Source organism: Mesoplodon mirus (genome assembly GCF_964341445.2).
Source record: "Mesoplodon mirus genome assembly, chromosome: 12".
Lineage (NCBI taxonomy): Eukaryota > Metazoa > Chordata > Mammalia > Artiodactyla > Ziphiidae > Mesoplodon > Mesoplodon mirus.
The window spans coordinates 37,909,365-37,925,210 of record NC_138988.1 but is presented as its reverse complement, the minus strand read 5'-3'; the positions used below and the strand labels follow the sequence as shown (position 1 = coordinate 37,925,210).

General features: G+C 56.6%; 1 protein-coding gene across 3 annotated transcripts in view; it reads right to left on the bottom strand.

The window, feature by feature from the left end:
- The window catches only part of CACNA2D2 (calcium voltage-gated channel auxiliary subunit alpha2delta 2), a gene marked incomplete at its 5' end in the record, with an annotated part of 137,042 nt that extends 122,450 nt beyond the window's left edge, over window positions 1–14,592 (bottom strand). For all 3 annotated transcript variants that reach the window (XM_082638266.1, XM_082638267.1, XM_082638268.1), the window contains one exon: window positions 14,378–14,592. In XM_082638266.1, coding sequence (XP_082494392.1) covers window positions 14,378–14,592 — 215 coding nt within the window. The remainder of the gene's footprint in view (window positions 1–14,377) is intronic.
- Between the last annotated feature and the right edge of the window lie 1,254 nt (window positions 14,593–15,846).

Below are 15,846 nucleotides of genomic sequence, written 5' to 3'. Positions count from 1 at the left end.
TGTGAGTACTCGGACCACCTTGACTCTCCATGCTCTATGGTGAATCCTTTAGCAATGCAAATCCCCTCTGTGAGCTGCAATGAGGAGGGACCTTCAGGTGCCACCCCAGCGGCCCCACCCCTTCTGAGAAGTCCCAGGTTGGTGACCAGGACAAAAGGAGCCACTGCCTGGTGAGCCTGTGTTGTCCTAAGAGATGGCTTGATGAGTAGCAGGTTGGCCAAACCCAGTAGGGCTTATCACAGACAAAATACTCTGCAGATGTTGCCAACCTTCTATAGATTCCCTACTAGCTCCCTCACTCCCCATTCATTCATTCATTCATTCATTCATATAGTTACTGAGCCAGGCTCTAAGCTAGGCACCATGTCTCCAAGGGACACAGTGGTGAGCAGGGCAGATGCAAGCCTGCCCTCGGAAGCTTGGAATTCAACCAGAGCAGACAGCTGATCTGATCCAGACTCAGTAAGTGGAGGGAGGAGGAGTCCGGCGAGCCTTGGGGGGGTGGGATGCACGGCAAGGGGCCTGACCCAGCCTAGGGTCTGGCCAGGTAAAGGTGGCACTGCAGAGCAGCAGGGCAGTTCAGACAGAGGGTACAGCACGTGCAGGGAAGGCTCGGCAGTGAGCTCTGCGCATGGTGATGCCCTATGAACACCCTCAGACTATGGGCATAAGCAGGCTGCTCCCACACTGAGGCCTGCAGCGCTCCATCCTCAAGGACATGGTGAGCGCCTCCATGTGACAGATGGTGAAGGACAGTGAGCTTCTGACATTGGGAAGATGAAGAGAGCGGGCACAGTCAGTGGCTGGTAAACTAAGGGTTCAAAGAGCAGGGCTCTCTGCTCAGTCCTCGGCACCCAGCCTGGGAAGGCACATCTCCACCTGGCCCTCTCCAGAGGCATACATCTAGCTCTAACACATCTCCACTTGGATGCCCTAGTCTGCATCTCAAATTCAATGTGTCCAATACCTGATGGTCCCCTGGACTGACTCTTCCCCAGCCTCCTCCAGCTTACCTGGTGAAAACTCTGTCCTTCCAGATGCTCAAGCCAAACCCTTGGGGTGTCCTGAGACCCCTTTCCCTTTCTCACACCCAGACCATCAGCAGGTCTCACCACCACCACTGGCCATCACCCTGGTGCTCCTCTGTTCACACCTCTCCCCGGGAGCCCCCACTTCAAAGTCATGCTAATTTAATGGCCCAGGCTGTCCTGGTCCCTGCTGCCCTCTGCCCTCCTCTCCTCACACTCTCCCCTTTTCCTCCTGCTCTAACCACATCCCACCTCAGGGCCTTTGTGTTGGCTGTTCCTCTGCTTGGAACACTCTTCTCCCAGATACCCATGTGGCTCCCACTCTCCCCTCCTTCCAGGTTCTGCTCAAATGTTTCAGTGAGGCCCACTCTGACCTGCCTCCTTAGTTAAACCCTCCCCCAAATTCATCCTGTCCCTTCTCCATGGCATTTGTCACCTTCCAACATAACATATCCTCTGTCTATATCACCTCCCCAGACTGTTGTCTGCCTGTCCCGTCAGTGCCTGGCACATGGCAGATGCTCATGAGTGTGGAGAGAATGAATGAATGGCAGGTTGTGGTGAGTATCTGTGGAAGGAACAAATGTGCTCACAGTGGGGGAGGCACTGACGGCAAGAGGATGAACTGGGTGGGAGCCTCAGGTAGGACCAAACCCATGGGCTGTCCCATAGCCATGCATCCCCCTCACACTGACCTGCGGGCCACCCCTGCCCTGGCATTTGATTTGTTCTACGTTCACAATCATAAAATACAGGAAATATGATCCCATTTTAGAGTCCTTTTTTTTTTTAACTTTTATTTAATTTTATTTATTTATTTTTGGCTGTGTTGGGTCTTTGTTGCTGTGTACGGGGGCTACTCTTCATTGTGGTGCACAGGCTTCTCATTGCGGTGGCTTCTCTCGTTGGGGAGCAGGGGCTCTAGGGGTGCAGGCTTCAGTAGTTGTGGCATGTGGACTCAGTAGTTGTGGCTCACGGGCCCTAGAGCACAGGCTCAGTAGTTGTGGCACACGGGCTTAGCTGCTCTGCAGCATGTGGGATCTTCCCAGACCAGGGATCGAACCCGTGTTCCCTGTATTGGCAGGCGGATTCTTAACCACTGCGCCACCAGGGAAGCCCTGATCCCATTTTAAAGGTTAGAAAACTGAAGGACAAAATGACTCATGGTCACATATGGGGCTCCAGCTCCTCCCCCCGTACCCTGGACCATGCTTTCTAGCAAGCAGCAGGCGGACGGCGCACTGAGGCCACCAAAGCCCACGGCTCTGGGTCCCTCTAGACGGCCCCGTGATGTCCCCACCCTTCTCCATTTTAGAGTCATGGCCTCCTCCATACGCCACCAGTCTGGAAACCACCTGTGAAATATATTTCCCCCAGCACTGGCTCAGGAACCGTGTAAATCACTCGGCTTAATGTCCTCTGGGATTGTTCCCCGCCACCCCTCCCCAGCCACTCTGTGCCGGGGAATGTGGGGCTGCAGGGCATCAGGTAGGTGGGGCCCCAGTCATGGGCTGTGGGCAGCCCAAGGCACCCCGGGTGCTAGGAGGCACTGTGCAGGGGTGCAGTGGCCTCAGGGAGCACGTCAGCAGGAGAGCGATGGGGCCTGCCTGGAGCTTCAGGAACTGGGGCTGGATCCATGTAGGCAAGCCTCTCCCCCACCCCACCCCTGCCCCGTATCCTTGTCCCCCTGTCAGCGGCTTACTCTCAAAGGAAGATGGGTCCTGATGCTCCCCCCGGGCCCCCACAGCCCTGACCAGGGGAGGCCCAAGGCCTTAGGAATGGCTGGGGACCCTAGGAGGGCCTGTCAGAATTCAGTCTGGAGTAGGGGCTGCGTCTCATCACCACTTGGATGCTGCCTAGAACACCAGTCATGTGTGGCTATTATTTATTTGGCCTCACTTCCATTTCTTCCTTGCTGACGATCTCTCCCACGGACTGTGAGCTCCCTGAGAGCAGCCCTGGCACACAGCTAAGGTTTGGAGAGGAGACTCAGGCCGGGCAGGGGCCGTCAGGAGGCGGGTCCTGAAACATGGGAGGGCCATGGAGCAATCAGCAGTGTGGATGAGGCATGAGCAAGTGTCAACACAGAGGGGCAGTTGGGAAGGAGTAGGGCAGCCAGCTGAGGAGGCCTGGCGATCTCCCTGGAACAGGTTGCAGACTCTGGCCACTGGCCACATGTACAGGCATCTATGAACAGCTGCCCCCCAACAGGTACAATGGCCAGAATACTCCCCAGAACCAGTACACTGGTCCCCACCCCCTTTCCCTGGAAGCCTCAGTTCTCCTTGCTGGCAGAGCAGGGCAGGGGGAGGGGTCCTATGTTTACCTTCCTATCCTCTATGGCCTTGGCTTTCCACCTTGGCTCACCTGAGTGGCTCTGGAAATATCCTGATGCCCAGGCCCTGCCCCACCAAACTAAATAACATAACCCATGGGGCCCTGGACCCCACCTTCATCTCTCTCCCCCGAGCAGCCCTTGGAGGCAGCCTCTTGGCTGGGGCATCCCTTGTAAGAGAGCAGCAGGAAGGTGTGTGGGGTGGCCTTTGTTCTGTCGCACCAGCAAAGCCAGGGTCATGTGGGACCCTGTCCCAGAACATGTAAAAGCTGCTCCAGCTTTCAGAGACGTAACCAGCTTGGCCTGTAGACACCTGTGCTGACTCTCTGTTCAGCAAACATTTTTTGAGCACTTGGTGTGCGCTAGCCCCTGTCCCAAACAGGGAAGTCAGGGGAGGCTTCAGGGAACAGTGACTCCTAGTCAAGCACTAAGGGACAGGCAGAGGTCAGCCAGACCATAGGCAGGGTCCTTCTTGGGACTGGCAGGGCCCTTTGCAGCCCACCCAACCTCTCCCCTGCTTACTCAACTCTCAGTTCATAATAGGTGCTTGTTAAGCCCCCATGGAAGGAGATGGCTGCTGCCCCGGTGCTGCCGGTCCTGAGGGCAGAGTTCCCCTCCTGTGCCCACCACCATGCCAATCAGAAGCAGCCCCCTTGGTCATGGTCTCCATAGCACCAGCTTACAGGGCAGGACAAAGATGGCAGCTATGCAGAAGGGGTGGCAGGGGAGCATCGTCATCAGCTGCAGAAGAATCCATCACTCTAGAGGGTCCTGGGTATGATGAAGACACTGAGGCTGGAGGAAGAGAGCAGGTGGCTTGCCCAGACTCCCACAGTAAGCTGGAGACGGGCCAGGGCTAGGGTGGAGTAGTAAGAAATTGAGACAAGAAGGGTAGAGGGACAGATGTGATGGAAGAATATAGGAGGGTGGGGTACCCTGAGGGTCCTGTGGTCAGGGGCCTCTCTGGAGGAGGTGAGCTGCAGAAGGGCTATGTACAGCAGTGGCTGAATTCTCAGACCCAAGCACTGGGGTGTGAATCCTGCCTTCACCACTCACCATCTGTGTGATTTCAGCATCACTTAGCCCTGCTGAACCTCAATTTTTCTTATCTGTGAAATGGGAATAAAAATGGACTGATCTCATTGGATAGCATATGTGAAATATAGCACACGAGGCTCAGATCACAGTGTTTGATGATGTAGTTAAAATTACTTCCTTTACAAATGTTTCCTTGAACATGGACACTCTCCCTTTCCTTCCCCTCCCACCTTCCTCCTCTTGTCAGGCCTCTTGTCTGACCCTGAAGCACATCTTGCCTCCCCATTCTCCATCACTCCCCCTCTTCTCGCTAACAAAACCCAAGTCTGCAAGAATCTCTCCCGCCTCCAGTCCCAAGGTGACCCCATCCTTAGCTCAAGGGTAAATCCTCATTAGCCTGAGCCAATCACAATGCACCTTCCTGATTGCCAGTGATTGGTTTAGAGTAGACATGTGACCCAGTGCCAGCCAATGAGGTGTGAGGGGAAATTGGCTGGGGGCTTCTGGGTGAGGTTTCCTAGCCTCTTTTTAAGAGGAACCCAGAGGAAACATCTCCTCTTTTACTCCTAATGTCTGGTACATGTGATTCCTGGAGCTGTGGCAGCCATCTTGTTGCCATGAAGGAAGTCAGTCAAGGGCAGGCAGCCACACCAAAAGTAAGGCCAGCCAGGCAGAGTGCAGGTGAAGGCTTGGTCCTCAATGACAGCCTATACATACCCACCTCTGAGCTCCCTGCCAGAGGGCCTAACCATGATGAAAAAAATTAATGTGCTGGGATTTCCAAGGAGTGCACAGAAGCAGCCTCTTTTCCTTGCAGCCATTCCTTGGACTCAGTTTTTGAAGGATTAGTAGTCAGCTCAATGCCTACTCCTGGAAAGGCCTCTACAAACTGGGCACAGAGTTGGGGGAGAGGCACAGGGTGATAGGAGAGGCCCACAAGGGGTAGGGAGCCAGAGGAGGGCAATGATCTAGAGGGCTTCTTGGCCCAGTACTCAGGCTGAGCAGGCCAGCCTGGTATAGGGACACAGCCAGAAGGTGGAGAGGCCAGAGCTCCTACCAGGACTTGCAAGTGGCTTGGCCTGGCTGGAGTCTAGTCACAGAGCTAGTGGCCAGAGACCAAAGCCAGCCCAGGAGGGCCCTCAAATGCTAGGTGAGAAGTGGGGCTCTGCCCATGGCAGGCTTCTGGGGTGCAAGGTCATAGCTTACCCTCAATGAGAGATACTGCAGCATGCCTGGCAGGTCCAGGAAAGGAAGGGAAGACTCCTAGGTTCTCACCATGCCCACCCTAGCCTCAGCTCACAGGGAGAAAGGAGAAACGTCCATCTGTGAGAGCCCTCAGTGCAGAGGCCTGTTCTGCCAGCTCATTTCTCTTTTCTAATAAATGAAGTTGTGGGGGCAGGGCTGAGGTGGGTTGTTTTGTTGTTTGTTTGTTGGAACCAGTGGCAGCACCAGGCCTGACCTTTAAGGCTTCAAATGTAGCATTTCAGGCAGCGCCAGAGGGAGGAGAACATAGGCTGAGCAGAGAAGTTATCAAGGCTAAAATGCCACGTCAGCCATGTCAGGCTGGAAACTCGCAGCAGAGCAGGGGCCTCTACCCATCTGAGGAAAATTCCAACCCATTCGTGCCCACCCGGCGACAAAGCTGTCCTTTCCACGGGTACCCTGAAAGCCTCACTGACTCTAAAACGGCAAAGTGCACCAAGGTCTGCCCCAAAGAAACACCAGAAGCTGGGGGCCCACACCACAGGCACCTTGCTCTGCAGGGTTTGACAAAGGAGGCCTCAAAGCACTCCCGCATCTCATGGCAAGAATGTTTTTATTTAAGATAATCAGTTGTACATCATAGTGCAAGGATGGCTGAATGGGGAGCATCCTTTGAGCAGCCTGTACTGAGCCCTGGGTGGGGGGCTGGGCCCTGCCCGCAGAATGTATGTAGCCAGCAGAAATATGGGGCCTGAAGGCTCCTTCCCGCCACTCAGACATCAATTTCCCTGTCTGTACAACGGAGGTATCTAGGTCCCCAGGGGCTTCTGTGGCTGGGATATTCCTTCCCAAATCAGGGACCCAGGCAAGGCCCATTATTGCCCAAGGAGATGGTCACACTCAGGCTCCCTGCCCCCATAGGGACCCTCACAAGCCCTGTAGGTGCCCAAGCCCTTTGCAGAAGTCCCCTCCCGAGATACCTAGGATGCTGGGCCATCCTAACACTGACAACACACAGGCCCTGAGAATGCCAGGAAAGCAAAACTTGCAGTTCTCTCAGACATCAGAACCCATCAGCTCAGGGCCCACAGAGCCAAGGGCCAGCACCCAGCACAGGGCACTTAGACAGCCTTGTTTATGAAGACCCAGTAGGCAAAAATTCATCCTTGAAAGGAAGAGCTTTGCTGGAGGCATCCCAAATAGAGGAACATGAGGGCATCATCAAGCTGAAGCTTTTATACCCAAATTATGCCTGCAGCTGACTGTACAAATGTCTTGCTAGGAGCAAGAACCCCAAACCTACAGCAGATGCTTCAATGGATGCCAGTCTCCCACCCTTGAGTGTGCAAGTGAGAAGCACCCACTCCAAGAGAGAAAAATGCCAGGCCAAGGTCACACAGCAAGGGTTTCCAGATTCCACATGGGAAGGGCTGTTAGCAAAGATGCTTTGTTTCACAAAGGATTCACCAGGCTTCGCAGAGTCACAAGTCCTCTGGCATATCTAAATACCATTCTATTTGCAAAAATTTGAATTACAAGGATGCAGCCTCTGTGTGTGTTTCCTTTGCAGACATCATCGAGCCAGTAGGTAGATGATCAAACTTCCCAGCTCAGCCTTAACTCAGGCTGTTCTTGACATAAAAGTTTGTGAAACACTGGTCCTAACAAACAGGTGGCTTTATTTCCCACTGCCAACATTTGCCCAGCTGAGCCCTGGCATTAACCTCAAAGGGGGGCTCAGAAGGTGGGCACTGGGAGTGCATTCTGGGTGCAGAGATAAACCGTACATATGCCCACACATACATACGCACACCCACGCACAAGCACACACCCACATTCGCATTCATAGGCACACACATGCACATACCAACACCTGTGTATACACATGCGCATGCATGTACACACAATCTGCACATATACATGAAGCATACCCACACACATGGGCACACACATTCACATGCACTCACATAAGCACATCTTCATATACAAATGGACACTCACAAGTGTGCACACAACGTGAACATATCCAACACATGTGCACAAACACATATAAGAGCACAGACATATAGACACTTCCACACACAAGCTTACATGTGCACACAGGCCAAGGCAAGGACCAAGCACAGGAGGGAGGATCCAGAAACCATAATGGAGTCTCAGGTTCCTGTAGGGCCTGGCTGGGTGGTAGGCGCTATGGGCAATGGGACAGGTGCCTGGCACTCAGAGTACGGGCCCAGCTGGACTGAGAACCCTCATAGATCCAGTCAGAATCCACACGTCCTTGTCATGCATCCCTCATGACCTTTCACACCCCAACCCAATGAGGCAGTGTGATCAAGGGAACCCTGCTTTACAGATGAGGCCCCAAGACCCAGAGAGGCTGAGGAAGTTCCCAAGGTCACACAGCTGGTGAGAGGTGTGGCAGAGTCTCAGTGTGTGTCAACAGGGGACTCATTCAGAAAGATTTGTCCAGCAGGGAAGGAAGGCACCAAGGCGGGAACAAGGGGCCCAGGGTCTAAGGGGAGCGGGAAAGAGGGGCAGAGGGGGTGACTTCTCCCCCTTTTTACACACTCCTTTCCCCTTTGTTTAATGAGTCACTTCCAAGGTAGGGAGAGATGGTTAATAATCAGCAGGAAAGACTTCCCGTGCCCCTCCCTCTCTGCTAAACAATTAGGCTGATCAGAGCTCAAAGTGGGTCACTCTGAGAAGCAGCTTTGAGACACCCAAGGTGTGGCCAGAGGCCAGTATGGGAGATGCAGGCTCCTTACACTGGGGGAGATGGGGCTCAGCTGGGCTAGGGTCAGGTATCACCCCACAGCTAGAGCAAAGTGTGGAGAGGAGCAGGAAGACCTTGGACCTGTCTTCTTAGGGGACTGCAATGTCAGAGTCAGAAGGGAATGGGAGAGGAAACTGAGGCCCAGAGAGTAGAGGAGACTGTCCAAGGTCACCACCATGCAAGCTACCAGCTGAAAGGACTGGGTTGGGACTGCCTTTGACAGAGGCCCTCCAGGACCAGGCCAACCCAAGGTGGGGACCCCCAGGTCCCCCATGTGAAGATTTCCCACCATGTAATCCCAGCTAGACAGGGTTTTCTGCTCTGTAAGGCCAGATCCCTCACAGGCTCAGTCATCAGAACCAGCAGTGGCTAGGGGTCCAGCAGGCTAGACTAGCCCCAGAAGGAGGGGGCCCAGGTGAGGTGGGAGGGGAACTAGGTGGTCCGTGAGCAGGACCAGGGCCAGGGACACCAAACCAACGTCCTGAGTCCCACAGTGGCAGGGCAGGGCTTGGCTGAGTGCTGCCCCAGGTCCTGCCTATGCGGACCTAAGTGACAGCATCCCTGAGTCCCTTGCAAGCCCCCCATGGGCATATCAATCCGCATGGTCACCTGCATCACCAACTCCCCCGCAACTCTTAGCCACAGGCAGCTCAGGAGGCTCTTCAGGTTATACAGGACAAGAGAGGAAGTGAAAGGAAAAAAAGCAAAAACCACACATACACCTCTCTCTGGGAATACGAATATTGATTCTGTAGCTTCTTGTTTAGACAGTAGGCACCAGGAAAAAAAAACCAACCTGACACTAAGAGAAGCTCCCCAGTTGGCTGAAGGGGTGCAGCCAGGGGCCCCCACCCTTGTCTTTAGAGCACCCTAGGCCTTGGTCTCCCTTCCCAGGCCTGAGGCCCTGAGCCCTCATGTAAGGACAGAGGTCACCTGTTCCCGAGGCAGATATTGAATCTGGAAGCCAGTGAGGTTGGAACTGGGTGGGGGGAGGAGAAAGAGACCACCCCCCACCCAGAGACAGCACCACCCTCCAAGGCAGGGCACACGCCACATGCCCGCCTGCTTTGACTCCCAACCCCCCAGCTGCCCCGAATAGTTTCTTAGCAAATAGAACCCTGGTTCCCCAGCCCCCCAGACCCCTCTTGTCCACACAACGTGAAAACCCCAGCACCTATAATGTCCAAGCCCTCTGAAATCCCCTCAGGCTTGAAAAACCTGCCACGGGACTAGAGCACGCGGCCTCAGGTTTCCATGAACAGCCTCCACCCCCACGCCCCTGGCCTCTCTCTCTGGAATCCTACTGGAATCTGGAGGGGGAGATGGCATCTCAGAGTCTCAAGATGAAGTCCCTCTTGCCCACCCCTGCATGGCAGGCATGCCCGGCACAGGACTCGAAGCCTCAGAAAGGTGGAAAACCTGGACTGGGGGGCTCCATGATCACCTGTGTACACGTGGGAGGGGGTGGAGGTAGGCACAGGGCCTATGAGCACTGGGCTGGCAGGGTGGCCATGGGCCAAGAAAGGCCTCCTCAGGGTTGCCTGAGACCCAGAAGAAGACAAAGGGACAGAGCAGGAAAGGTTACAGTTGGGAGACTAGGCGTCCCTCACATGTCTTAAGCCTCTTCATTTTCTTCCAAACACCCAGGCTTTGAGTCCCCACCCCAACTTCTTGGCCCCCCTGCCCAGATGTGCCCAGCAACCTGGCAGGACAGCTAAGTGTCTGACAGATTAGTCCTCTCCCTGCCCTGCCCCTGGTAGCTGTGGGGCTTTGGGCAGGTCCCTTCACCTTTCTGAGTCTCAGTCTCCCCATCTGTGGGATGGGCATGACCATGGGGTCTGAGGACGTAATGTGGACAAGGGGCCTGGCCTGAGCTCAGTGAGGGGAGGCCACCATTAGCCTGGTGACATCCCCCACCACAGTCAAGCTGGGCTTCAGGGAATGAGGGAGGGAGGTGGCCCAGTGCTCGTCCTCACGGAGCCGATATCCCTGCGGGTGGGTACAGCCTGAGCTAGTGGTACAACCCAGAGGCCTCTGGAAGGTGTGGGTATGAGACCCGGAAGGAAGGATCTAAACCCCTGAGAAAAGCACGCAGTGATGAGGGGACAGCATAAGCAAAGCAGAGGGATAGGAAGGCGCTCAGTCCATGGGAGGAATGTGAAAGGATTGGTGGATGGGGGCCCATCAGGCTGTAGCATCAGGGGTTGTTAATGTTATCAACAGCTGCCATGACTCCCACCCATGGAACCCTCCCTGCTCACCTGAGGTGACACCCTCTCCCACTAATTCTCACCACCAGACTCTTAAGCAGATTCTATTATCTTATTTGGGGAAACAGAGGCAAGGTCATCCCAATGGGGAGGGTCAGCTCTGGAGACCAAAGCTTGAGCCTGCAGGGCCCCCACCTGACACCCACCATGTCCCCAAACTGCCTCCTCCCAGGAGCTGGCAGGGACAACCTGCACACAGGCAGAGGGGAGAAGGAGGCACCGAGGGCAGAAGTGCTCACTCCACTTGTGAGTCAGTCTCTCCTTGGAGACACCAGTGTGACAAAGAATCTGGAGGGAGACTCACCCGCACACTATGAGGGGGCTCGTCTTAAAACAGGCTACTCCCTTCTCAGGGGCTAGCTGGACATAGTTGGCCCAGTAAAGGTGGGTCCTGCAGGGGGAAAGCAGCCAAGGGTCCCCCAGCCCCCATCCTCAACACTAGGAGGGATGTGAGCCAGTGGTAGCAGCAGCCGGCCGTAAAGCCCCAGCCCCCTCCTCCTTCCTGCAAAAGCTGTTGGCAGGTTGTTGGGGAAATGGGGGACCCAGATGCGTGATGTTGCCTCCCTCTAATATGGAGAGCTACAGGGAGGTGAAGACGCGGGCCTGGAGGCCCAGAAAGACACACGTCACCCACCATTAACCATAGCTATAGTGACGCATGCCCTGTCGTGGACACTCAGGAAAAGGCGCACATACTCTAGCTGTCATTAATCTGCTGGGGGGCCCAGACCCCTCGGGCTCCTTTCTGCTCCACACCCACCCACCTACCCACTCCCAGAGGAAGGGAGGTACTGGCCAGCACCATCACTGGGGAAGAGTGGGGCTAAGAGGGTGCAGCCACCCAGGCAGCTCAGCAGGACCCCACAGAACAGGGGACAGAGAAACCCAGGAATGCTGGAGAACAGGGGACAGAAGTCCAATAGAGATGACAGAAGAGGTGGGCAGGGCAGGGTGTACACAGAGAGATGAGAGGGATGGGCAAGGAAGTGGGGGGAGGGGGATGGGAGAAGAGATGAGAAACCAAAGAAGTGGGCAGGGGAGGGGGAAGGCGACTGACAGAATTGGAAAAGGCGACTGACAGAAAAGGAAAAGGCACAAGGAGAGGCAAAGCAGTGAGGGCTGCCCCTCAGCCAGCAGCAAACAGGAAACAGGAGGAAGCAGGTAAAACGCAGAGTGTGTGCTCTGACTCCATCTCCCCCTACCTCACCCCAGACACATGAGTGCACATATGCACACACGTGCGCCTGTACACACGTGGCCTTCCCTTGTTTGAAAACCTGATCCAGGTCCAGGTGGGGTGAGAGGGCACCCCCCACAAACCAAAGGTCTGTCCTCCCTCCAGCAGTAACTCCTCTGCCCTCCTCCATCCACCTGGAGGAGGTGGCAAAGGGTCTGCTTTGCCTGGTAGGCAGAGAGCCATGTTGCCAAAGCGATTACAGAAATAACGGCCACCGGACCCTAAACCCACACTTGTTTAAAACCCAGCAGCTTGCAAAGCTGGGCCCTGTCGCACTGCCAGACACTAACGAGGAAATGACTTTCCCATCAAGGGCCCTCTCTACTGAGGGGTCGTCACCCTAATGCTGTGAAGCTGAGGGTCCCATTGCCCACCTCAGAAAGCCACCTGTTCCTGTATCAAAGTCCCTTCCTAGCCTGGCCATGCTAACCTAGGAGAGTTCAGGGAGGCCACTGGCCCCGAGCAGCCCCAGGGCAGCAGCCTCAGCCTTTCATGTCAGCTCAACAAAAGTCCCAACTCCAACTAAGCATGGTCATGCAGGGGAACGTGGGGGAGGGACCCCCACTCAATTCCTCCCCCTTCCTGCCTCCAAGGATCAATGGGCGTTTGCATCCGCGGGACCAGGGCAGCTGAAGGGCGCTGGCTGTCACCGCCAGCCCTGCGTGTCGTCGCACCATTAGTCACCTCCCACTGGACCCTCGGAGCTGTACAGCCCCCACCCCACCCCCACTCTCATTCTCTAATTACGGTTTTCAAGACGTGTCCCAAACCCTGAAATTAGTTCCAACTATATCGACAAGAGAAGAGCGTCCAGCTGAAAATGTGCCACTGCCATCACACCCGCCTCACCATCTTCTGGCTGCGGACAGAGGGACAGGTGTCCTCTCTGATCAGGGTATCACAAATGTAACATGCAGGCCCGGCAGCCATCTGACCCACCGCAGGTGGCAAGGAGAGGGAGCAAGGTGGGAAAAGGTGAAAAGAGACGTCTACTTAAACCTTCACTCAAGGAGCTACGAAACGGCAAGGGAAAAAAATAACTGTGTCTTGACTTTGAGGAAAAAAGAACAACAAAAAAATAATGCTTTTGCTCTTTTTAAACATTGTGGCTTAAGTCCATTTTCATCACAGCAAATGAAAGACAATAATGCACCCACAAGCCTTGAACTTCTATAGGATTCTCTTCCCCCTGCACACACCCCACATACACACACAAAAAATCCAGACAGCTGACAGAGGACACGTCCGTGTAGCACCTGTAATTTGCCTACTGATCACCCGCCTGAGCACAGCCAGGCTGTTTGAGGAGAGAGATGACAAGACGGAGAGAGACTCAGGCAGTGCCTTTCCTGAGTTTGTTTTTTCCTCATCTGGGAGAACCTACAAGCTGGAGTAGGCAGAACCAGGGGCCCCTACCCTTGGGCAGAACTGGTCTAATGACGCAGAGCCAGCCTTTCCCTTTCTCTTTCCCTGAGGACAGACCCTTCCTCTTGGCCACTAGCAGCCCGGCTACTCATTTCCCAAAACCCCTGTGTGGTCACTGGCGCAGGAGTCCGGGGACAGGTGGCTCCTCAGAGCGAGAGACAAATAACAGACAGCAAGGTGGTCACCGTGCCCCAAAGCCACAGGGGTGTCTGGGCACTGACATAAGGCTGGGTCATGGTGCCCATAGAAACAGCTGCTGTCCTAAAGGCCACATGCACTGAATACCCATTTGCAGCCCCAGATGCATCTGGCCAAGCTCACCCAGAGGATGCCTGAGTTTCCAGGCTCCTGGGGAGGGAGAGAAGGCTCAGAAGGACCACGGAGAACCAGCAAAAACTGGCAGGGCCAGGAGATGCTATTACCCTGTTGGCAGGGGCAGGCAGGGGTCCTCCCTGCCATTCACCTTCTGCCTCCACCCCGGCACCTTCACCTCCCAATTGGGCTCTCCAGGGGACCCTTCCCCCAGGTTTAGTGGCGGGGGCAAGAACAAGGGACACTGACCCCTTCTGTGGCACTGGCCAAACAGTAAGGTGCTCGCATCCTCTGCATCCAGCCCTCCCCCTCAAAGGAAAAGGCCAATGAAAACAAGTGTGGAGGTGTCTCCCACCTCTGGATCTAAAGCGCCAGGTTCCTACCCGGGAGGAAACATGAGGCAGACGCTGGGCTCTGACTCCGCCGGGCAGGGGTCGCTGGCCGCCCCCTCACCCAACCCCAGGTTTCCCCTCTCAACCTGACAGCGGCAAGGAAATCAGCTGGCAAGCTCGGACCCCCCAGAGATCTCGCTCTGTGCGGTTTGGGGGATGGGAGGGGGAAGGGGCACCGCGGGGAAGTTTCGCGACGCAGCCAGAAGCGCCGGGACCCCGGCTGCCCGCCCTCTGGGCTTGGGGCCGCCGCCCCCGGTCGCAGCGGGCGGCGGGACTCAGCGCCCCCGCCCGGGCGCGGGCTGGGGGACGGAGGGGGGCTCCGGGCTCGGCCGGGGTCCCGCGGCCGACCGAGGCCACTTACGTGTGCTGCTGAGGAAAGCTGTAGGCAGAGGCGCCGGGGGCGGCGAGCAGCGGGAGCAGCAGCAGCGGCGGCAGTAGCAGCGATAGCGGGCGCGGGGGCCGGGCCGCCGGCCGCCGGGCGCTGAGGCCGGGCCGCGAGCCGCGGCCGGGCCAGCTGAGCGCGGTCCGCGCCGGGCCGGGCCGAGAGGCGCCGCAGGTCCGAGCCGGCACCGCCATGTTTCCATTCAAGATGCGGCGCCGCGGGGAGGGGTGGGGGCGGCGGCGGCGGGTTGAGGGGGCGCGAGCGGCAGGCGGCAATCGCCTCTCCTCCTCCTCCGCCTTCTTCACGCGGGGCCTCCGGGGCTGCCCGAGCCGCAGCACCTCTGCGGGTTGCGTGCCGCGATCTCTCCGCCGCGCTAGCTCGAAGCGCTCTGAGCGCCGGGTCCTGGACCAGCGCTCAAATAGCGGCCGCCGCCAACCTGCCGGCGCCGCCCTCCCCCCTCCCTCCCTCCCCCTTTCCCCGGCCGGTCCGCCCCCGCGCGCCCCCGCCGCGGCCACGCGCCCGCCGCGGCCTGCGCGCCCCTCGCGCTGCCCTGAGCCGGCCCTGTTGGCCCGCGTGGCCGAACCGAGACGGGGCACGCGCGTCTTGAGCCCCAGCCGCGGTCCGAATTTCCAATGTGCGCCCTGCCCCACGCCTCAGACTGCGAAGAGTCCCCGGCAGGCGCATATTGACCCTGCTGGGGGCTCGACCTTCAAGAGGCTTAAGGCCTGGAGTCACAGGTTTAATGGCAGAATGGCAGGCTTCAGCAGAGACCACTGTAGAGGGCAACGGAGCTGAACTCATACCCCCAGGGGCTCCAGCTACCTTCACGAGTCTTCTCTGGAAGAACTTGGGTCCCAAGGCTCTGACAGAAAGAAAAAGCCTGGGTGGGAACAGGTCCAGTTGCACAGTTGTGAGGGGCTGGGAATGGATGCAGCGCTCTGCAACCACTCATTTCACTTCCCTGGGCTAATCGGGCACTGTGTGCAGACCAGCCCCAGCCCCCAAGGCTTGCACAGCCTCTATTTAAACTCCTCCAGTGCCAGTAAGCTCACCCCTGCACAATCCAATCCCTTCTGTCCTGGAGGCTCCTGGCTCTCCCTTGCTGCCGGGAGAAGGCTGGGCTGGTGTCAGTTCTGACTCTGCAGCTTGTGGGTCTCTCAGAGCCTCAATCTCCTCCCTTGTGAATGCTTGTGTGGGTGCCCACTCCCATTTCCAGGATAAAGTGAGAATGGAAGTGAGTTGCTTGGTAAATTGAAACACTCATGGTTGGGCGAGAGTATCCCTGAGATTCCCCTGAAGTTGCCCTGGGGCCCTGCTCTGCCCCTGGCACAGATAAGATGGGAGAATGCTTCCTACCAGCCTGGAACAGAGCAAGAACCCCCTAAGCAGTAACTGCCCACAGATTCGGTGCCTAATATGAGTGAGGGCCAGTAACCACCTGAGCAAAA